We start from the raw sequence: 23,749 nt of genomic DNA, 5'->3' as shown, positions 1-23,749 counted from the left end.
CTACTCGTATACATTTCTGAGAGGGTTTTAGAACCTTTGACTTGATTGCTAGCAACATTTGAATTTAATTTAGATCTTTATTTGAGTGAATGATTTGCTGATAATCAGCTATTTATACTACAGCACATTTCTTTTGTGTTGAAATATAATTCAAAGTAGATAATATTGAATTATTGCTCAGCCCTGGTTGAGGCTCCAGAGTATCAGACGACAGCTATGTGTTGTGTATGTGTGAATGTGTGGTGTGAAGGTCCAGCCAGGTGACAGTTGAGATGTGTTTGTCAGAGGTCTTTCTCTGACTCAGTCTCACAGACACGCACACACACAACCCACTCTGCTCCCACAGCATGCTTTGGTCATGTCACCATTGTTCCAATTCAACAACTGGGTTAGCAGGCCCTGGGCCCCTTGCAGTCCACTGGCTGCCACACAGACAACATAAATAAAAGAATGTGGCTTTGCAGCCCAGCCAAGCACAGAGATCTGAAAGGTGAAAAACAAGAGGGAGGGATGCAGCTTTAAGGAGTAAAAAGCACAATAAACAGACGTTACAACTAACAGAGGGTGATCAGGTTGAAAGAGAATATGATAATGATAATAAAAGGCAGTATACTGTCAAACATAACTGCTTAGCAACCTCTTCAGCATGATCATGAGTGGATAGATGGCTGCATTTTATCCACCTAAAACGTTTTTTATTGTCAGGATGTATCAAGACTTTTGATCCCAGTCATTGATGTGTGATTCAAAAAGCCTTAATCTATCAGTGTCTGTGTACTGTATACTGTGTACCCCATGGACTCCTGAGTTAGTGGCGTGTTCCAGCAGCAGACATGTCAGGGATTAACCCTGTCCTGACCTGTTTGACTGCATGTCTGCCTGCATTACACAGCTGCGGGACCGATACAGTGTTCTAGATTAAAATCACCACCCATCTGCATCTGATTACTGGTCACAGGCAAACCTTGTCTGAATAAAATTACCACCTATTAATGTGAAGAAAAGGAAATGTAGAATTTCCACATGAAAAATGAGCAGAGCAAGAATCTTAAATACTGCAAGATATTTGGCCGCGTGCCAGCAACCTGCAGCTGTGCACAGTTTTTTGGCATGATCTGTGAATTCATAATCCACACAACACAATGGGGCTCATGCAAGAACCACTCCTACAAACAGATTTGTCCATAAGTGGCATGTAGTGTACATGCAAATTTAGATTGTGCCATCACCAATTTTGCCGCATTTTCTTTTCGGCACAAACGAGTGTTCCAGACATGTTGTATGAGTCATGTACAGTCTGAGCAGGGTTTGACAGTAAATTTTAAAAAAACATTGGCAACTAATTTTTGGTCTTTGGTTGCTTTTTCTCAGCCACAACACATAAAAGATAGAAAAAAAAAAAAACATGCACCCCAAAATATTTGTTTTTAATATTTATGGCATTAGTGATCTTTAAAACTGCGATTTAAAGTTGTAACTGGACCCATAACCAGACAACACTAGACGTGTTGGTTTGTTTACTCACATCTGAACAGGTATCTGTTTTAGGGACAATGATGAAACAAATATGCACAAACACAAACAATAATCGTTTGAATGGGGTGAAATGATCGGCTATCGAAATTCCATCTAAGTTTAAAGTAAAAACTAAACTTAGGTTTAAAGAGGGGTTTAAATTTAATCCTTGGAAATTTTAAGATGGCTTTAAAGTTTGGGGGAACATAATTTAAAGTTAAACCATGACATCATCACCATTTAATCAGGTTTGAAAATGAATCCTCATAGGTACAGTACAGCCCAGTCTTAGAGACTTTTTTTGTGCACATTCATTGTCAATTTAGTCCATTTAGTGCTCATTATAATCATATACTGTAAAATATTAATTGTTGTGTAATGTATTAACAGTGAACCATGTTTTTTTTTTTTTACAGACATACTCTGGTCTCTTCTGTGTGGTCATAAATCCCTACAAAAACCTGCCCATCTACTCAGACAACATCATTGAGATGTACAGAGGCAAAAAGAGGCATGAAATGCCCCCACATATCTACGCCATCTCAGAGTCTGCATACAGATGCATGCTACAAGGTAAGCCTTGTTTACTGTTTTGTAAATTATTACAGCCTACCTCCCGTGTCTCCTTTCAAAGGTCACATCTACTCATCTTATTTCCAGTGTCATGGTTGGTTAGGTTGAGGCAGTAAAGTGTTTTCTGTGTGTGTCAGCATTACATGGAAATGTCACACCCAATTTATTAGGGTCTCTCTCTCGTTTTAAATTGCACTACATACTATAAAGTGTTGTTTGTTTAATCTTCGTTTTGGCATTGTTCATGCTGAATATGTCTTTGCAAAATATTCAAATACTTAATTATGTTTTAGATCAAAATTATTATCAGCCCATTAGTGCCGTCTTTTTAGATTTGATTCGTCAATGCTACCAAGAGACCATGAAACTAATTTCTTCATAGAATTTTGATGGCACTTTTGTTTTTCACATCAATTCGAATTGATTCATTTGGAGAATACACAGAGCAACGTGGTGACAACATGAATCCTCCTATATGCTCACAGTCAAGTATCTATATAGACATAATGTTCAGATTTTCAATTCAGTTCAGACCTCCTTACAGTCGAAGCATTAACTCAATCAATCCATACAAATACGACTACTGTCTTTATCGTGTTTGCTTATCTTTCACAGTTACTTAGATTGCATCTTTTGGAGTTAAAGGAACCTGGTATCAATTTTCTGCCATAAAATTAAATTAAATCATTTTGATGTTACTCTGACATGTAATCAAGTGAATAGTGTCTGTCATCCTCTGGCACCTCCACATCAGTTGTCTGTGATTTACAGAATTTCTTGATGGACACTAAACAAAACTGTAGCCAATGTTGGCTCAGTTTGTTAGCTCGGCTGCCCGGATTGTGAGTTCAGAGCAGCAGGGGAGTGTTAGTGTCTACACTAGTTTGGGTTAAGTCTCTCAGGAGAATACTAACCTCAACCCCCATTAAATCCCCCAAAAATGTTGCTGTCATGTGACTGCTTACTTTGTTTTAATTCACTTAGGAACATAAAATCTTGTAAGTGAAGGCGGTCCACTCAGTGTGGTGTCTTCAAAGATTCTTGCCTGGTAGATGGCCAGCTTCCAGGCTCTATGAGCAGTGACTGACTGGGATCAGACCAGCGAGAACAGAGAGGGTGACCCCATTGTGCTTGACAATAGGTCCTTTGTGCGATTGCGAGGGCCGACCAGTGGGGGTGGTGACAAACTGGACAGTCCCGTCAGCCCTTTTTAGGCTTTGCTCTCCCCGTGTTGGTACACAGAAGAAAGTTTTGACGGTGTCAACAATTAGCTTGATGATACCTTCACCCACAGTAAACTACTGTATTAAGTGACAGCTGCAAGATATTTTTACTACCCCTTTTAACCACAAATGTTCAGATTTTCTTATTCATGGTTATACTTTATTAAGTCTAAAGATGCTTGTTATGATTGTTGATTGAATGGTAGTTGCTCTTCACAGCTGATGATGTAGGAGCACAGGAACATAGTTTCAGTCGTAGCCTTGCTGTAGCTGTTATGGAGCTCTGCCAGTTCGTCATTTAGTCCAGCTGGTTTCTTGTCACCTCCTCCTTTTTTCTTCACATCCTCTATTCTTTACACACTGTGTTTCTACATGACTGGACATAGATGCATGGGGGCAGGGCTGAAAGACCTGTCAATTAGCAATGCATTGATTCCAACATATTTGTGCATTTCTTATTTTCTTGAAGCATTGACCTCTGCCCCGGAGCTTTTCAAAGTGCTGCATCTATACTGTAAGTCTCAGTGTACACAAGCCTGACTTGTAATTTTTAATGCACTACTACTCCAACCCATTTTTAGTTGTGGTCGTCTCTGAATTAACAGTGTTGTGGTTGAAAAGGAGGTTTGTAGGTTGGAGATTAGTGGAGGCCAGCTGCTGTTCAGCTGTGGCCCTGAGCATTTCAGCAACCTGGTTATTATAAATGACTATCCAGCTCTATAGATTAGCACTGGTGGTTTATTTTTTCTTTTCTCCAAGTGGGCAATAAAGTCACTGGAAAGAAAAACACTTTGGCAGATATCATTCCATGTCCTGGTTTTGAAATTTTCTAACCGTGTGTATGTTTGTAGTTAAAATAAGAGTCTGTTAAAATGTTAAAATGGCAGTCTGTTTTTGGCTTATTCAGAAAATTAAATACCTGACAAATCAAGATATGCATAAACCATACAGCTATGTAATATTACCATGAAGTACCATAAAGCTGCCTACAATGGCCCACTATAGTGTTTTACAATTTATCCATAATCGATTAACCATTTAATAAATTTAATCATTCATCAAGAGAAAATCCCAAACATCTATTTGTGTTTGTATATTTGCATATCTTTGGCTTTTAGTTGGACAAAACAAGCAATTTGAAGATGCCCTCTTGATCTCTTGAAATTGTATTGAGTATAATCCCATATAATTCACTGATTTATCGATAATTAAAATAATTGTTAGTTGCAGCCCTAGTCCAATACACCCAAATGTATTTAAGAGATAACTACCAGAATATAAACTGCCAACATTTCTGACTGTTGACAAATATATCATCTCATGTTATATGTCAACATAATGTCCAACCCAGAGTTATCTCAGGATGTTTCATAAAATTTCACTGATTATTATCAGACCTTTCACACTTCATGTTTAGACTTTGCAGTGTCAGTCACCATCTGAAAATGAAAGAACACTTGGGACCAATAATTTGTTGCCTCTAATTTATGACCTTTCATACTGAACATATTGTCAAATCATATTTACGGCTGAAGGGCGTCTAAACCTCGCAGGGATCTGTTAATTACCTCAGCATTGCTGTGAAGCCAGTCAGTGCTCAGATGGGAGGTTAAATGAGGTGTTACCTAACAAAGACAGGGTGTGTAAGCAGACCTCTAGAACTTACTGCACATCTGCCATTGATTAGTGGTCCAGATACTTTACATAATTGACCTCGCTCAGCCGATGTGAACTCACTGACGCAAAAGAAGCTAATTTTATCATATCTGGAAATGTGTTGTAAGGAAATGCTGATGCTTGCCTGAATGAAAACATGTGGTAAAGGACTGGTCATGTCAGCAGTTGTGATGGATTCCAAAAGTGGATGTGCATCAACAGCAGTGAGTGTCCCTAGGTGGGGTTTTGAAACAAGGGGTCTTTGTTTCAGTGAAAATGGTGAAAGGACCCCCCTTCTTTAGTCTCTCCTTAGTGTTTAATCAGGGCGTAGGGTCAAGTCCAGCTAGATCCATCTTAGCTTAGTGAGGTTTTTCCCAAAGTACTTTGATTTTCCAAAAAGAGGTCTGCTCTGTCAACAATGAACGAAACACTTTTCATCTCACGTGTCAGCAGCATTACTGATATTGCTAAAAGATTAAATTACTTATTTGAAGAATTCAGAGCATTCTTCATGAGGTTTCACATGTACAGTCTAATCTATACTGTCACGAATGAACTTCGGAATGTTTATAATGGCACAGTGTTACGCTCAACAAACACTGGCTCACCTGGCACCAATGAGGTCTATAGCAACAGTAATGGCTTTGATGGCCCTTTGAACCAAGGCCTGATGCTGGGCTCCTTCAACCTCAAACCTCCTCCTGGGCACACCAGAGCACATTAAGCACACAGGAAATTTCTGCTAATCACTAAAAAAGTGATCCACCACATTTCTAGAAGAAGCTGAAGGACCGGTGGGTGAGAGACAGACCATCACTGGAACTATTCTTTTTTTCTCTTTTTCCTCACAAAACCTTTGGAACAGATGTGATTGTGGATTGCGAAACTGCTCAGTCAGTAACTGAAGCAGCACTCCTGGTTTCTTTGTAGCAGATCCCAAAAAAAGCTCACACTAATATCCTAAATATAGTACTAGCACAGTTTTTCGACATCCCCTTCAAATTAAATGTAATAAGACAGGTGTGCAAAACTACCAGTGAGAAATACTGAATAGTATGAGTATATCTTCTCTGTGCTTCCAAAAAAAGTTAGTTCCCTGAAGACGTTGTGTGCATCCAGCTAACGTTTTCCTCCCTGACACACAGACCCATTTATTCAAACTTTATCAGGTGACTCCATCTGATTTACATTCATTCACAAATTGTAACTAGAAGCACAAATATATTCCAAAAAAAGCATATAACATCTGTCCTGTAACATCTGTTTGAACTCATACATGGTGGTACACACATGACTGAGCTGTGACTAAAGATACAAAGTAGCAACAAAGCTACAAAACTTTTAATATGTTGCTTGTTCAGAAGTAGCGTCTTATGTTAGTCAGGTAGAGTCATATCTCATGACCATTCTGTTTGGAACGCTTAACAAAACCACTGAGCATACAACTTTTGTGACTGATTAAATCTCTCCACAAAGAGAGCCCACAAAATTCCTACTTGTTGTGATTGCTGGTGCAGCTGATTCCACTTTTGTGGCTTATTGTGCCTCCATCCATCTTGCAATTACTCAGATGTGGATCTACGGGACATACCGTCTCGTTATTGTCACCCAGTGTGAAATGATTTCTGGCAGACTTAGTTTATGAGTCTTGCTTGTAAAGTCTCAGAATTTTTTTGTGTCGAAACCTCACCTGGTGGCTATTTTCATTACATAAGCTACTGGACGGGTGACAACATTATGGACCAGCATTTTATTATACAATATTCTGAGCCAAAGAAGATTTATTTTTGCTTTGTCTTCTTGTTCCTCGTCTCTCTTAAATATATCACCCTCAGTATGTCTTATTTTTCCTTTCGCATTCACATGATTTTTCCATCTTCCTCCCTCCTGTTGCCTCTATTTGGCCGCCATACTACCTGTCGCCACTGATTTATTTTGCACCTGATGTACAGTAGGTATTAATCTCAGATTTCCTGAAATATTTTTTTAAACTGTTTTTTTTAAGCTTTAGTTTGCATACCTTGAATCAGAATCAAAATCCTGTTGTCAGTCTTTGTCAAACACAGTTAATCTCCCGATCAGATTTCATTACAGACTTCAGTTCTCAGAAACGCTCCACACAAGTAACCAAATACTATGACTCTCTATTGCATTTGTTTCCATTTGTAAGCCCTTAGCTGAAGTATCAGTCCCAGTTCTGCCCACACCAGAGGCCGTGGTCATTATAGTCCTAAAATGGGTGGTTTAAAATGATTAACTGCTTTGACTTTCAATCCACATCCCTCTTGACCAATAGTAAATGGTTTTCTGATATATAAAAGGCAGAGCAAGATGAGTGACACGCATTGGGAATGCCACTGCAAACATGATGCAGTCTTGATGTAGTCTTGTTTAAAAAGGCTGTAAAGCTATGTTGGTTCCCTGTCAAATGTATAACTGCTCTGACGTGTTACACTAATAAACAGTCACAGGCCACCGCGTGTTATGAGATACCTTTTCTGCCAGGAAGGGCACTACAGACACCCAGAATTCTTCAAAGTCAGCAATGCTTAAAATTTCTTTTTTGTTGTTGTTATAGTTTAATTTCATGCCAACACTTCTGCTCCATCCAAGTGTACTTAGAAGCAAATCCCATAATTGCCTCGTGGGATACTTAACCCACTATTTTAGTTCAGTTGGAAAATCAAATATATGTGGTTGTCCATGCATAGTCATTATGCAGTTTTGGAAGTGTTATTTTGTCAGACGTTGGTCATCACAGCCCTTAAGCTAGTCTTACATCATAGATGGATGTATGGTTGGATTTGCAGGATTGCATTAGTTTTTAGATTTTCCATTTAAAAATATGTAAAAACAAAAAGTCCTAGGCATACACAAAGTAGGATATTTGTATTTTTTTTTTAAATTTCCAAACAGCTTCAGTGTTACCCACAGAATGACAGTATAACTTACATTACTATATTTCTAGTGAGTTATTCTTTATTACTTTATTTTAGTGTTTACTTACAAACTACTTTAATCTCTTCACTTTACTTTTCCTTTTCCCCTGTTACACACATACACCTACATTTGTCTCTTTATGCACACACACTGGCCTGAACAGCCTTGTTCTGTATCACTCAGGAAAAACAGTATTTTTATAGTCGTTTTTAACTTGCATTTGGCACCTTTTCATCCGCAGTTTTGTTTTCACAGCAGCAGGTGACCCGCGTGTAGAAGGGGCTTGTTGTTAATAATGTTGCCGTTTGTGGTACCAACCAGTTGTGTTTACTGTTGCAGCCCATGCTGGTAAAATTAACACTGTGTTGTGTGTTTGCGCCTTTAATGTAATACCAGATAATGTCTCACTCCACTCCATGTGTCTCCGCACTGGAGCTGTGTGATTGTCAGTCGAGCACATGGGAAGAGGAGAGCAAGGTGCAGATTGTAAAAGTAGTTCAGCTGGGGAATTTTGGAAATATTCCAAATCAGAAACTGTTCATGGGAATTAACTGGAAATGAACTAGTAACTGAGTATTGCGGGGTAAGCTAGCATCATGATAAGATCATAACCTCATAAATGGTCAATTAAATAATAATGCTAGCTATAGCTTATATCATCTAACTTATCAGTTAGACTTATGAATATATTTTCATGTGCTATTTGCAGGTTAAACATTGATACCATACATCAACTATATTTACCCAATTATATCATCAAAACATACTTCTCTTTATGTAGTCTATGAGCTCAAATGTGTGGCTTCAATAGTCTTGTGCTCTGAGCTTCAAAGTGTGGTCCAGGGCTCTAGAAATCATCCGTGCATGTGACGGAGGAATGCGCAGTGCATGTAGAGGGCGTAGCGTCAATAGCCCTGCAGTAAGCAGTGTCCTATGTGCATGTGATTGAGAAACAGCACAGATATTCAAGTGTGCTTGCATGAAATCTGGTTGTTTTAGTCAAGATTGTGCTAAAATATATTTTCCCCAACTAGTTTCCCGTTAAGGGCCAACCTTCATTTTTGTAAATTCATGGTTAATTCCTGTTTATTTCCTTAAATTCCTGTTAATTCCCTTGGAAAGTTTCCAACTTTTTCGCAGCTCTATTGGTGGTTGCCACCCAGGTAAAAAAAAACCCATTTCAAAAAGATATATCTATATACTACTTCAAAGTAAGTCAAGTGTTTTGAATAATGTTGCCGGATTAGAGCTCGTCTCAGGACTGTGTGGGCGTATACAAACTGTGATTTGGTTGCACCTGTCAGGGTGGGACAGGATCGTATTAGCCCGCATGTTTTTGTGACATCACGCATTTCACAGCGTAGCTCCACCCAGGATCAAGCTTACTGCGTTTAGTCAGCAAGAGTAATTTAAAACATCTGTTGAAAGCCTTTGAGAAAGCATCTGCTATGGCTGCACAATTCATGTATTATTTGTAAACAGAATTTAGATTTCCATTAAAAATGACTGTCTGATTCAGTTTTCTAATCAGTATTTATTGTAGATATTTGCCTTAGGAGAAGGGGCTAAGTGAGCTGCGGGCTGCTCTATATGACACTCCAAAGGGAACGAAGTCTTTGATTTTCATTTTATAGTTGAGTGGACGCTCATTTACTGAGATGACTTCAATAACTGCTAGTTGATGACTTGGGTAATGGGCTTAATATACTGTCTGCAAACAAAGCAAACATCATCAGTAACATTATTGTAGCTCTCTCTTTCTTCACAGACAGCACGGAGACAAAGCTCTATTTCCTCCTATTAATGAGAAAGCATCATGGTGCTCATGGATTTGTCTTCATTACCCTGAACATTCAGCTGATGTGTTCTGCTATTAACATCACTGTGGTTTTCTGAAGGTTTTTGTCCTGCTGTGACACTTAAGTAACAGCTAGATCAGCAGGCAGGATTGATTTCTGAGGTGAGTGTTTGCACTTCATTGCCACTCCTAACTAGAGGCATTAGCCATCAGTGGCAGACACTGGCCCAGGCCCAGCGTGCCACAGCCTCACAATGAGCTCACTGTCGTGAGCTGAGATCAGCCACCCCTTCCCCCCCTCCTCTCTCCTTACTGGGAGAGACACCACATGCAGAGCTGCTGTGTTTATGTCAAAGCCTCAAGACATCCACAGATTTTTCACTGTCACCAGTTCATTGATGCAAGCCTTTTCTATTTGAGTACTACTTTTATCACCATCTGTGTATCCTTTGGCATGTCCATGATATCTTTTGAAACATGTCTGAAACGCTATGAAGATTACTTGCTTTATCCCAACTTTTATACAATCTTACTTAATTTTAATAACCTGACAATGACTTTGCTCTTAAAAATGTCTGGATCTTATATTAAAATGATATTCAGATTTCTCAGCTGTCATGTGAACTAAAATTATATATCCTGGGGGAATCTTCGCTGCCTACCCAACGAAATTAAGTCATGTGAAGCTGGCAGGAGCAGTACAGATCACGCGGAACCCACAAAACAGTCCTTATGACTGTCAAGTAAGGTTACAAGAATAACTTCCCCTGTTTGGGTTGAACACAGTCTTCTGCCAGTAATCAGCGATTTACAACCTGGAGAGGTTGTTAAGGGTGCAGCAGTGCTGGCAAATTGGTGAGTGGACGTGAACAGTCAGTTTCACAATGAAAGGATCATATCTTTCCACTGTGTCTGCAGCCAGTCTGATAAAGGAGACAGTAGCTTTCTGGGCAGCGTTGTCTTTGTGTCTGATTCAGACAGGGATGTGAATGTAAAGAGAGATGAGACAGAGGTGGGGGCAAACAGGGGATTGTGTTTGCATGTGTGCTGTCATGCACGGAGCAGCAGTTGACGTCATAGCTTGAGAAATCCTAAAGGACTTGAATAGCTGTCGTGTATGCGAGCGCTTGCTTGTGTGTGTGTATGTGTGTGTGTGTGTGAGGCCCATTCCCCTTCATATGGCACTTCAGTGCAGGAAGTTTCTGGTCCAGGCCAGGAAACCCAGGTTGTCCCTGATGAGCCATCCAGCTGTGTCCTCAGTCAGATAACCTTCCATCATTTTACGCTACAGTCAGCACTTTAGTCCAGGAAACCTTCACCTCTGGCAGAGCAGTCCTGTTTTTTTTGAACATGTACAAAATTAGTTGAAATATTCACAACGTGGAGCAGTGGTTTCTAACATGTTTGGCTTGTGACGCCACAAAATGGAGCAACATGTACGTATGACCCCTTGTCACATATGATGGCCTTGAGTGCCATTATGAGTTGTGATGTGTGTTTTTTTTTTTTTTTCTGGGATTGTGTTAATAGATTTAGACGCCTGATTCGGTGAAAGTATTCAGTAATTTGTTAAATTGCAGAAAAAGAAATTAAAATTTTGTGATTAATCTTGGCATTAATCAGCCTGTTGACCTCTGGGATCGTGTGCTCTGCTGCTCCATATGGTTAAATGATCAGTTCTCTCTTCAAGCCATTGCTACTACTGTGATTTTAATCATGTGTATTTTATTAGCTTGTTACCAGCAGTTTTCATACCTTTACAAAGAATCTTATTTTGAATGCTACTCTCTTAGATCTCTTCAGCAGGTCTTGATCATTCTGATGTAGAGTGGGTTGCATCCACTGATTCAGGAACAGAGAAATAATATTCTGTCAGCCTGTCTGTTGTAACTCTTCAGATCCAAAGTGAATTAATTTGCAAGCTCTTGTTGCCTTGCAACCATTTGCTCAGGGCTAACTTGAGGGCAGTGCTTTTTTCAGGCTGTTGCTGAATTAATTTTAGAAAATGTTCTATGTTTGGATAAATATGAGTGTTCAGACTGGAGTGAGCTTATTAACTCAGAGCCATATTTAAAGTCAGAAAAGACCTGTCTTTTCCTGAGGTATTGATGGTTTACCTCTCCCAAGTCAATCTACTAATGCACCAAATTGTCAATCGCCAGTAACTCCTTCAATTACCAGACATGTAGACTCTGCAATACAGGTACAGGACTGATGGCCTCTGAGATCAGCCTTCTTGATGAACAGGCACTTACTCATCAAAGAGATACAGGAAACTGTCTTTGCTAGAATGACATAAGGCTGAGGTTGATGGTAAGGTCAATGAACGATCAGTCTTAAACTGTCAAACCAACCTGCAAGTGTAATGAAGCTGCATTTGGTATTCAAGGATAAATCCATATGATTTGGTTTAATGTTGTGGTGGCATCATTAGAATTAAAGATCATTTTAGTCACAACATTTTTAAGAGGACAGTGTGAAATTAAAGGCAATTTCAGCAGACTGTTCATTAATTGAAAGACCAATAGATAATCTTGATAAATAACTCTTAATATGAATTTCATCATTATATAGCAAGTGTTCTTAATAATTAAATTATACACAGTTGCATTTCTGATTGACAGAGACATGACACTGTGTCAGGCCTAAAGTTTTTGCTCTGAATGAACCGTGCAGCAATAAGACAGAGTGCTGAGTGAAGAGAGTCTGATGACTTTAATCTAATCTATGGACTTCTTGCTGCTCAGCCATGCATGTGACTGGACAGGAGACCCTCTCCCTGTGGGGTGCATTGACAGGAAGACATAGTACTATTTTCCCATGACATCATCATCATTATATTCCCCTATAGGGCCTCTAGATGACTCTTATCTGTCTCACTCTAAGCTCCGGGATATTCCAGAGTGTCTTGTGAGCTTAATGGAGACACATTAAATGTCATATTTTATTGCCACATGACCACAGTGCTAATTTCCCTCAGCACAGTGCACATTAACATTTTTAGACAACAAAAGAATTGGATCACTATTTGAGTCATCGTACTGTTGGCTGAAGTCATGTTTGGAAAAACTTTTCCACATTTAATTTTATTAACCTAGCTGATGTTTTTAGAGATCGGTCATTATAATAGTCTACTGAGGACAGTACTGTTTATTTGCCTCAGTCAAAGCTGGTAGATATGAGCTTATTGCAGATATATTGAATGTCTGTCAGTGTACATTTTCAAAATTTTACTTGATTGTAAAATCAGGGATTGCTGGTTCTAGTCCAAGTCTCAAAATTGTACTTGGTCTGCTGACATTACAGTTGCTTTATCTCCCCATGCAGTGAATTGACCTCAAAGCGTCGCTTCGCTGCTTTTCTGACATCACATTCCAGGAAATACCTGTGGTGAAATGCTGTGAAGCCTAAGCCTACTGAAAAATATGCCCTGACACAAAACAATTTTGTTAGTCTTATTAAAAAATAGTGTCAGGCTATGAAAAACATGACATTTTAAAACATTTGATGGCACACTCGCATGCATGTGCCAATCTTGACTTTGACCTTCAAATCTGCTGATAAGACTTTACTTTTGGCACGATGTTTTGATGATGAGGTTGTCAATCAAACCCTGTGAAAGCACAGTAGAGACCAAATCACATAGCGACTGCTGACGCTGACTTTTTTCTCTTTCCCCTTTTCCTCGTCTCGTCTCCCACAGATCGAGAGGACCAATCCATTCTTTGCACGTGAGTATACAGTGTTAGTCCACTACTGCATGAATCTTTATATTTTCAGTTTTATAGAAACACTTTTTGTGATTTCTTAAAAACTGTTGTCATTGCACCAGATTAAATGTTAAAAGTATTTTAGGTGTACATGCTTCACACATGTTTTTACACCGTATTACTAGGATTTGTATGTATTTCTTTCTGCTTTATATTCTCTGAATCACTTTATGCACTATATTTTCATGTGGCTTTTTTTGTCTTTGTATTGGAATGAAATTAAATTAACAGTGACCATAATGCATTTACTGGCTATTATATAAGATCATGAGCAGTTCAAGTGAGCCAGCTGTCTCAGGGGCTTTGATGGTTATTTTAAATCGTCTATCTCAGTGACACTGAGCAGACAGTCACTACTTTATAGAAAGTGAGAAATGTGGGTCTGAGGAATGCCTCACATTTCTGCCACACAGCCCACAGGCTTGTGGCAAGTGACAAGTGTCACATATGACAGAGATGTCAGCAAAGAAAAATTCCTGAGAGGGTATCGAGACATAAACCATGCAGCAGCCCTCTTACTCAGGCAGGGTAGGTAATGAGGTGTTATTATGTCCTTACTATATACAGACAGGGTGTCAAAATAACTTAGATAGATGATTCACTTAAACACCACTACAAACAAAGACTAAAACACATAACATCATTACATTACACAAAATATCAGGTTTAAATAAAAATGTAATTTATTCAAATTACAGATTGATTGTTTAATTTTTTCACATTTTTGATTGTTTTAAAAAATATATATAAAGTAACAGTGTGCACATACTCTAGAGTTCAATCAACAGCTCTTTCAGTCAAAAAAAGTATTAGGTTCACTAGTTAGTATTTATTGCATGGTTATTGTATTGAATTGTATTGTATCACTGTATTGCACAGAGAAAGACATATTCATGCTTGCACATACTCATGCATCAGTATATCTATATTAACATTAAAATAGATTGTGAACATTGTCAAGGGCTCCTGCTCCGAGATACACAAACTGATTACAGACTAGTATGCAACACCAAAATACTAAAGCTGGAGACACTACACAAGACATGATTAAGTCACCCCCCCTTTTTCTATGGCTAAAATGGGGTAGCTGAGGAATCTAACACCTAGAAGCCCAAGGCCAACGACAGAGACATTGACATAATCCCTCCATGATAACCCTCTGTTCGCTATCCAGTGAAAGTGACAGCTCTTACACACCGCTCTCCCAGACTTTACTCTAAGCCACATCACACTCACTTAGTCTGAAAGCAAAACAATATTTTGTGCATACTTGGTGTATGCAAATTTGCGCTTACTGTAAAACCTCAAGTATGCTCTAAATGTAAACTGCCCCCCCCCCCAAAGTTTTTGCTTGGCTTGAAAGACTTGAGAAGATTTCTTTCCTGTTTTTCTATGCTATGGTCACTGTATGACAGAGCAGTGAAAAGCCGGGAGCGCTTCCACACGCCAGCAACCACAGGCCTAAACTGGACTGACACTCAAAAAATATTGCAGAGAAAGACACACATGATTAGATACACACCAGTATTTAGTTTGAGTCTTAAGATTATATTTGTGCATTTCTTTTTCTGTTTCAGCAGAAAATAGGACAGGGCACCTGCATATCTGTTATAGGAGGACAGTATGTCTTTGCTTTGTTGATCCGTTTTTTGGGATCACAGTGTGTGTAAGGCATAAATGAAAGGATCCATTTATTTTAGTGTTTCACACACACTCTGAGGATGCCTGTTTTTTGTGCATTGTCTTCTTTTGCCTCACAGAGGTGAGTCAGGAGCTGGCAAGACGGAAAACACAAAAAAGGTCATTCAGTACCTGGCACATGTTGCCTCCTCCCACAAAGGAAGAAAAGACCACAACATTCCTGTGAGTTTTCGTCTTTCTCCTCTCTGTAATTTAGATTTGCAATGCTTGAACTGAATGAGCCCATAGAAAAGTGTGAAAATAATAATGTTAATGTTGAATTTAATGAAAAATTAATTCCTAAAACTATGCCCCACAACCCCCAAAGACCAGGTTTATCATCTTTATGACATTATATAACACTTTAATTAGATTAACAGTCATTTGAAATAACTAATGAGCAGTCAAGCAATTAGGTTGAGGTGGGATTGTTGTGGGCCTTGTTGACAGTTACTGACATTTACTGATCATTACAAATGGTATAGTCATGAGTATAGATGCCAGCACCTGTGGGTGACATGGCTTTGTGCATCGGATGTGTGTACACACAATCTAACATTTTGCATTTGTTTATCTATAACAAACAGCCAGAATCACCAAAACCAGTGAAACCACAGGCAAGTATTTATGCTTTCTTATACACCATGTTCACGTGCATACTACACTCATATTTTCCTCTCCAACTAAATTACTTTCTCTGAAATGGACTCAGAATATTTGTTTGACACGAGCCTACTAAGGACTCATAAAATGGTTCAAGTTCAGACACCAGAAGTAACAGTTGACACTTCATGTACTGTATTTGGTAAAAATGCACTGAAAACAGCATATTTAGCATATACATTTTCTGTCTCTGTCAGGCACAGAATGCAGTTGTAAGTACATTTTAAAACTTGCATGATTATTATGTTTTATGTGAATGAGTTTTACTTTGTTCAGATGTGTAATACTCTAAATCTGCTCACCATTATTGTGATTCAGTGAGACATAGTCACATGCATGTTGTTCTTATTTATGTTGAGCATTGGTTGTTATCTTGTGCTGTATGAAACTTAGCCATTTCTGTTGCTGCGAAAATAGTTCAAATGCCTATTCTGCTTGTATTATAGCTAGGCATGTATCATATCTGTGTTTTAGACTTTTGTATGTTAAGATGGTGACCTGTCTTGCTTACAAGTGTCAGTTGAGGCCATCCATAAGAATAAGTCTCAGTCCTGGTCACCTGCAGTCACTTCCTGTAGCCACCTAACCTGTGACTGAATTGCAGTATATCTGAGATGCACAGCATAAACAATTAAATACCTGTTTACCTAGAACACCAGCAGTAATCTGGGTCTTGAGGGCTAGGATTATAGACCACTGAGGTATTATAATAACACCTATTGCTAATTCCATCCACAGACTGCTGTAGATTGTGCTTAGATTCTGACATTAGTGCATGTTTAAAAAATGTTTAGCTTGAACAACAGGTTCATTTGAATCCATAACATCAATGCAATTTATTATTTTCCACAATAACAATTGAATCTCCCCATATTCTACAGAGTGGAAACCTGTTTTATGTGAGTAGTATGTAGTTTTTCACCTATCGCACCTCACTTACAATACAAATGGGGTGCTGTACCCACTCTGTTGTCACTTACCTTTTACCCTTAAAATAACTATGTTATATTTATGTCTATTAACTGTTTAACATTGCCTGAAGCTGGGCAGTAGATGCTTTCCATCCACTTTAATCTACCCGCTGTAGTTCTGCTTTAACTTCTGCATTGCATGATCTGCACTTCTTGTCATTATTAGAGTTATTAGAATCTACTTCTTTCAGACATGAGTCATGAAGCTGATGGATCACTTGTTGATCTAGGCGTCAAGGATTTGAGGAAAATAAAGCGCTCTAATGAAGCAGCTTAAAGGTCAAGTATGTAGGATGTAGTGACATCTAGCTGTAAGATTGCAGGTTGCAAACAACTGAATGGCCCTCACCTCACCAGTCCTTCTTAGTGTTTAGGAGAAACTACTGTGGCTATAAACACACATAAAAACAGAAAAAGGCCCTATCTAGAGCCAATGTTTTTTTTGTTTTTTTTTACTGTAAAAACATGGCAGTGCAGTATGGCAGAATCCATGTAAGAGGGCCTGCTCTCTCTATAGCTATAAAAGGCTCAATATAAGTTAACAAACATAGTTATTGACATTTCATTTCTGCAAATAGATCCACTTAAATAATGTTGCAAACTGGACCTTTAAGCTAACGCTTAACAGCTTAACTGGAAAATTCTGAAAATTCCCCTAGCAGTTATTTATACTCAACGACTATCAAGCTAGCAGCTCTCTACACCTTTGAAATTATTGTGATGTGATCCAGATCATTTATGTAGAGAGAAACTAGAGAAACAACAAAAACACACAGTGCTCTTTTTACTTGTCTCAAGCCTTAAAACTGAGAGTGCAGTTTCTGTGCAATGCTAAGATATGACTAATAACTAATAATAACTAGGATGCATGAATTTCCTCTCTGTTGTTTCGCCAACTTACAAAACTGAAGTGAATTAATCTACTGAATTTACTGGCAACAGCTGTCATTGTAGCTACTTGAATCAATAGCTGCTGGCTTAACTTTCACTTGCGGTAATATAAAGCTGTGATTTCAGCATAATAATTGATTAATCATCCAGTCTATGTACACTGTACGCCTAAAGCACCTAGTCATAAGGGACTCACAATGATCCTCCTGTTTATGTATCTTCATATTTTCTGTATGTAAGAAGCTAGACAACAGTTACAACACAAGATATCCACCTAACATGTATGTTAAGTATGATTAAAGTGGTTCACTGGTTTTCAACCCAGCTCATGTAAATCACTTGACTTAGACCTAATGGAGACCTTTCTTACATTAAGTTCAGCCTATAATCTCTGTTGACCAAAATGTGTTCTCTCACATTGGGTTGATACCGTCCAGATTTACTTTGAGCCATTTCCCAAAGCATGTTCTCCTTTTTCTTGCTGGTGAAAAGAGCAACTTGTAATGTTGATCTGGCCTTGTGACCTCTGGAGCAGATGAGCACTGAATACAACTACTGGCCTCATAAGACTTAGTGAACTGATCCTCTTTGACTACACTCAATCTCTCCTAAAGTACTGTTCCTGCCCTGCCAAACAGCCTGCACTTTGATAAGAGACATACTTGTTGAGGAAAAAAAGGATTAGTTTGAAGGAGATAAGTCTTTTTTTAGTTTCAAAATGACATCTGACATGCTCACTTTACAAGAGGAATGTGGGTCAACTTCTAATGCTGCTAAATTGCCCCCCCCACTGGTGTTTGTATTCTTTTTTATGTGCGTACAACAGACCCCACAGATGAGTAGATGTTGCCAACGAGCAATTTTAACAACAAGTTGCACCACAAGCCTGTGTTTATATAGCAACAAAGGCTTTCGGTTTGAATCATCTGCTCTCTGTGGGCTTTGCTACTGCTCAGATAGATGGAAAAGGACCGTTTAGCCCTGTTCATTCCTGATGCTCGAAAACTCAATTAAAAGCAGCCCATCATGCTCTACGGCCAAAGATCACATTACAAGTCTCACATCCTGAGTGCAATGCTTATTCCTCATCCCGCAGAGTTCCCTTTTGTGGAAAATGGCCTCCTCAAACCTTCAGCTATTTTTGACGTAATGGGAAAATATTCCACTGAGCCATAAGACGAGAACATTGCAGAAGGAATTGTTTTTTCTCTCAGCCATTTTGGATTCTCTGGTCATGACAAAGCCCACAATGTGGCTTTGATAGAAACGGAGTGAGCCACCTGTCCAAACATCTGCATAAGTCGCTTATTTATTTGTTCAGCCTCATAAAGTGTCCAGGCTGTTTTAAGTGTTTCTGTTGTGTGTTGTGGACACATTCTTCCTGATATGATAGAGAGTCTGGCTGGCTTCTCTTCACAACAAAAAGCCAAAATTTTCCCAGAAATGTTCACTCAATCACTATCATGCAGTGTGACTGTTTATTAGTCTCAGTCAACTAGAGCAGGACTCAATGTCTTGCAGTTTAAACTTCAAAAGATAAAATGCCTGCAAATGGATTTAACTGTTTTATTGAAGGATCACCATGTTCAATGGATTAGTTTATATTTTATGTTCTTGGTAAAATACAAAATGTCCAAAAGCCTCAAGTCCACTGTCAAGAACTAATGGTTTCAGCATTTTGATTTCTTGAATTTGATGAGATTAGTTTTGTTTAATTGGTTAGTCTATAAAACATTAGAACATAGAGCCCCAAATTAAGTATTTAAATACTTTTCACACCACATCAGAGTTTATAAACTGGAAACTGTTTGTCATTCATATTTGATAAATGACTTCTCTGTTTGACAAAAAAAAGAAGTGATTAATAATCTAATTGTTAAAGCACTAATCAGGTCAAGTCTTTTAAGTGATCTACAAAAAATATTCCTTGTTATGTGGAGAAGCTACATGATCTTTTGACCATACCTTTATTACTTGAAGTGCAGTGCTTTTCTCATTTTTAAATCATGCTGTTTTGGATGAAAGTGACTTAGTTAGTAAAAAAAGCTATTTGTTGCATTGCTCTTTTAGAAATTTTAAATTCAGCTGCAGCTCGGGATTGGGAAATTGTTTAACTTTTAACAGTTTGGCTCCAAACAGTAAATTATATTTATTATACATTGTGTATTGAAGGACAACTCCAGAAAAATAAGATCCACGGTACCTTGAAGATGCCCACCACCACACAAAAAAGACATAAAGTTGTAGCAACATTTGTAACCATACACATCAATGTTATCATGATGATTATGGGCTTAATTTACTCAATTCCTATTAGTCCAATTATTCTCATATACTCATATAGTCATTATATGTGTGCCTAAGCTAAGTAGTCTTTGTGAAATTTTAATCTCAAAATGTAGTAAATTCAGGTAGCTCTTAACATCTGTGATGCAGCTGTGGAAATACAAAAACCAGTGCCACTTTGTTCATTTACACAGTGATAATGAAGTCTTCAAGTATAAAATATATGACTTGTCTTCAGACGTCTACTGTCTTTGTCTGCATGTTTATGTTTATTTTTTAGTCATCAGTTAAAATCAGTGGTTCACAGCTACTCTTATTTTTAAGTTGGTGGAGATTTTTATGTGGTGACAAAAAAGTGCTATAACATCCATCTGTGTTTTTCAGGGTGAATTGGAACGTCAGCTTTTACAAGCCAACCCCATCCTTGAATCTTTTGGGAATGCTAAGACAGTGAAAAACGACAACTCGTCACGTTTTGTAAGTACAAAAAATGATGTCCATGAAGAGGGGCTACATTCTTAATGTGCATCTCCACAAAGTCCACTCCATAGCTTCCTCCTGTCACAGCACTAACTTTGGCTCCTGAATCAGATGTAGGTGACGTTTTTGTGTCATCTAGAAAGACTTTTTGTGTTTTGAGAATAAACAGCGGTAAAGCTAAGTGGAAGTAATTTAATTATCCTACTTTTCCTGTAATTATATGGCGCCTGCTAGTCATTAATGATGCCTTTGATGTAGTGGATCCTCTTGGACTGGAGGCAATTCCACTCAGCATACTTCTTTAGTTGTGACATAGGACAAGATGGACATGAGTAAAGTCTTTTTGTGGTGAATTAATTGGTCAGATTGAAGGGAATTTTCTTCTATTACTAATTACTGTGCTGCTTCATAAAATGAACCATGGCCAGCTGCAACAGTCATAATGTAGTGCTTAGCTCAGGATTTAAATGTACAGGTGCTGATGTGAGCACATGATCTGTGTCAGTGTTTATGTTTGTGGAAAGGATTCATGCTGACTTTCAGTACATTATCCTGTAAACATTAAACTTATCAGATGCTCCTCACCATAATACCTCACTGTTCCAGCAGACTCATTATGTTGCCTATTGATTTCTTTACATTTTATCTTATCTTGTCCACTTACTGAACGTTTATCTTCTGGTCATCTCTGCAGGGGAAATTCATCCGAATCAACTTTGATGTCACTGGATACATTGTTGGGGCCAATATTGAAACCTGTATCCTGTTTTAAAATATTGACTGGCTTTGTATTGTTATCAGTCCTTGTATGTGAGTGGTTAGCCAGGAGTGTTTGCTGAAAGCACCCACAAAAATGAATCCAATAAGATATTTTCATTATAGAATACTATAATATGTGCCTCATGTATTAACATGCATGTCACATAGGTTTTGATTTAATATCAGATTGACCCACAAAACAGATGTATTCTTTGACCATTCTGTGTCAGATTTGCTGGAGAAATCCAGAGCTATTCGTCAAGCCAAAGATGAGCGCACCTTCCATGTTTTCTACCAGTTGCTGGCTGGCGCTGGAGAGCACCTCAGATGTAAGTAGACTAGGCTTTTATACCATCTAAGTACTTATTATCCTCTCTGTCTGTCATCCCTCTAGACCACAGCTGATTTTGGAAGTTTTACTATGTAAACGATGAATGATGTTAGACAACAGCATAGATTTTTCCATTGTTTATATGTACAGTTGACAAGTTGTACAATTGATTTATATCTGTGGCACTAAAACTCAGTCATTTGTTAGTCCATAGGGCCTTTTCTTTTGAGATTTAAAAAAAAAAAATAATCATATTGACCATGTTTTTCCATTTTCTGTCAACAGCGGACCTGCTTTTGGAAGGATTCAACAACTACCGCTTCCTGTCCAACGGTAACATCCCAATCCCTGGCCAGCAGGACAAAGACAACTTCCAGGAGACCATGGAGGCCATGCACATCATGAGCTTCGCCCATGAGGAGATTCTGGGTATGTTTTTCAGAAGACCGGCCTCAGAAACAACAGTCAGATGGTTGACGGACTGTTTTATGTGATGTCTGACTATAATAATGTTGTTTTCCCTGGATTCTTATATCTATAGCCATGTTGAAGGTGGTGTCCTCAGTGCTTCAGTTTGGTAACATTATCTTTAAGAAGGAGAGGAACACTGACCAAGCCTCTATGCCTGATAATACTGGTAGGTATCTCACACACACACACACACACACACACACACACACACACACGCAAACACTCTTTTACATCTGCTTCATAACCTCATAACTTGGAGCTCACAGGTCAACACATTCTCCTCCTCCTTTTCCTCTTCCCATATATACTTCAACTCATCTCCTCCCGTTTTCCTGCTTCCCTCACACCGTGTACCTCATCCACAGAACAGAGGAACTTAGCGATTTATGTCTTTTCTCTGTCCGAGCCTTGTCAACCTGCCATGAAGCCCCATCATTATGTGGATTTACTCCTGAAGGAAATGGGGCACAGCCTTCCAGTTCCTCCACATGTGGCACTGCATATTTGGCACTTAAAAGAGGGAGACAGGGAGAGAGAATCAGGCTATTGCCGATGATGCAGCTTGGCCAGAAATTCCCAAATGAGACGAGCAGAACTCAGGACTGAAGCAGATGTGTTCTTTTTAAGTAGTGAGACTTGGCCGCTCTAGACCAGATCCTGCTTTATTCTAATTTTCCACAAGCTCCAGCCATGTAAAATATGACATTTTTCCCAGTACATTTCATCGGAAACATCTTTTATTATATCATATTCGAAATATTAATCAATAATAGGCAAATAGCATTATAGACCTACCACATTTGACAGGGATGCTTCAGTTCAGTTTGTATAGTTTGTATATGGGGAAAGAACCTCATCTGTCAAATCACACTTCATCTTGACAATTTAACACTCAGGTATAAGTCAAATAGACTGTTTGAAATTACTATGGCCTCTTTCCATTATCATTTAAATATATTTTTTCTTATTTTTGCTTTGTCCATCTGTGTTTCTCAGCTGCTCAGAAGCTGTGTCATCTGCTTGGTATGAATGTAATGGAGTTTACCAGAGCCATCCTGTCTCCAAGGATCAAAGTGGGAAGAGACTATGTCCAGAAAGCACAGACTAAAGAGCAGGTCAGTAAGCTATGTTTCTTCTCAGTGACAAAAATAATGGCCTATCATAGTAATGACGCAAGTGAAGTAGGTCTTTTCAGTGCAAGTAAATGTCATTATGGAGTAATAGAGTTGTGTAATTGAAAGAGCTATTTCAGGCAACAAGGGTTTCAGTAGTACAAGTATGTTTGAGTTTCTGTTAGTATGGAGATGGGAGTCAGCTGTGACTCTCACAATGCATTTTGGGAAGAAACCTCCAATTACCAGGTAAAAAAAAAGATCTGATATCAAAGAGATTGTTTCTTATCGTTCTGGGCACAAGGGAAAGTTAGTTTTACCTTCTCTGAAACTGCTCCAAAGTACATCTCCTGTTTATGAATCATTCATTGCCAGCTCAATGGATACAGTTCTTCTCCCAACTGTTTTAGATAATAACATGTCTGACTCAGAAAACATGTGGAGCATTATGTATTGCCAAGATATACAAGTCCATTTGTCCAGTGTTGAGTAGATTTCCTTTCGATAATCTGGAAGCATGTCTGAATAAAACTGACTCAGTCTCCCTGCCTGTTAAGTACACGCACACTCATCTTTGGTAGTTTTGTATCTCCTTGTATTGTCTCACCATTACTTTTTCCACTCTCCCTC

The 23,749-nt window shown here is 38.6% G+C and overlaps 1 protein-coding gene across 1 annotated transcript in view; it reads left to right on the top strand.

The window, feature by feature from the left end:
- Nucleotides 1–23,749, top strand: part of myh10 (myosin, heavy chain 10, non-muscle) — a 69,333-nt gene that overhangs the window by 9,703 nt on the left and 35,881 nt on the right. The window contains exons 3-14 of the mRNA XM_027283074.1: nucleotides 1,932–2,088; nucleotides 13,409–13,436; nucleotides 15,236–15,338; nucleotides 15,743–15,772; nucleotides 16,016–16,030; nucleotides 16,700–16,717; nucleotides 20,351–20,443; nucleotides 21,141–21,204; nucleotides 21,436–21,534; nucleotides 21,822–21,965; nucleotides 22,078–22,173; nucleotides 23,004–23,080. Of these exons, the coding sequence (XP_027138875.1) occupies nucleotides 1,932–2,088; nucleotides 13,409–13,436; nucleotides 15,236–15,338; nucleotides 15,743–15,772; nucleotides 16,016–16,030; nucleotides 16,700–16,717; nucleotides 20,351–20,443; nucleotides 21,141–21,204; nucleotides 21,436–21,534; nucleotides 21,822–21,965; nucleotides 22,078–22,173; nucleotides 23,004–23,080 (924 nt within the window). The remainder of the gene's footprint in view (nucleotides 1–1,931; nucleotides 2,089–13,408; nucleotides 13,437–15,235; nucleotides 15,339–15,742; nucleotides 15,773–16,015; nucleotides 16,031–16,699; nucleotides 16,718–20,350; nucleotides 20,444–21,140; nucleotides 21,205–21,435; nucleotides 21,535–21,821; nucleotides 21,966–22,077; nucleotides 22,174–23,003; nucleotides 23,081–23,749) is intronic.

Source organism: Larimichthys crocea, chromosome X (genome assembly GCF_000972845.2).
Source record: "Larimichthys crocea isolate SSNF chromosome X, L_crocea_2.0, whole genome shotgun sequence".
NCBI lineage: Eukaryota > Metazoa > Chordata > Actinopteri > Sciaenidae > Larimichthys > Larimichthys crocea.
This window is presented reverse-complemented; position numbering and strand designations above follow the sequence as displayed.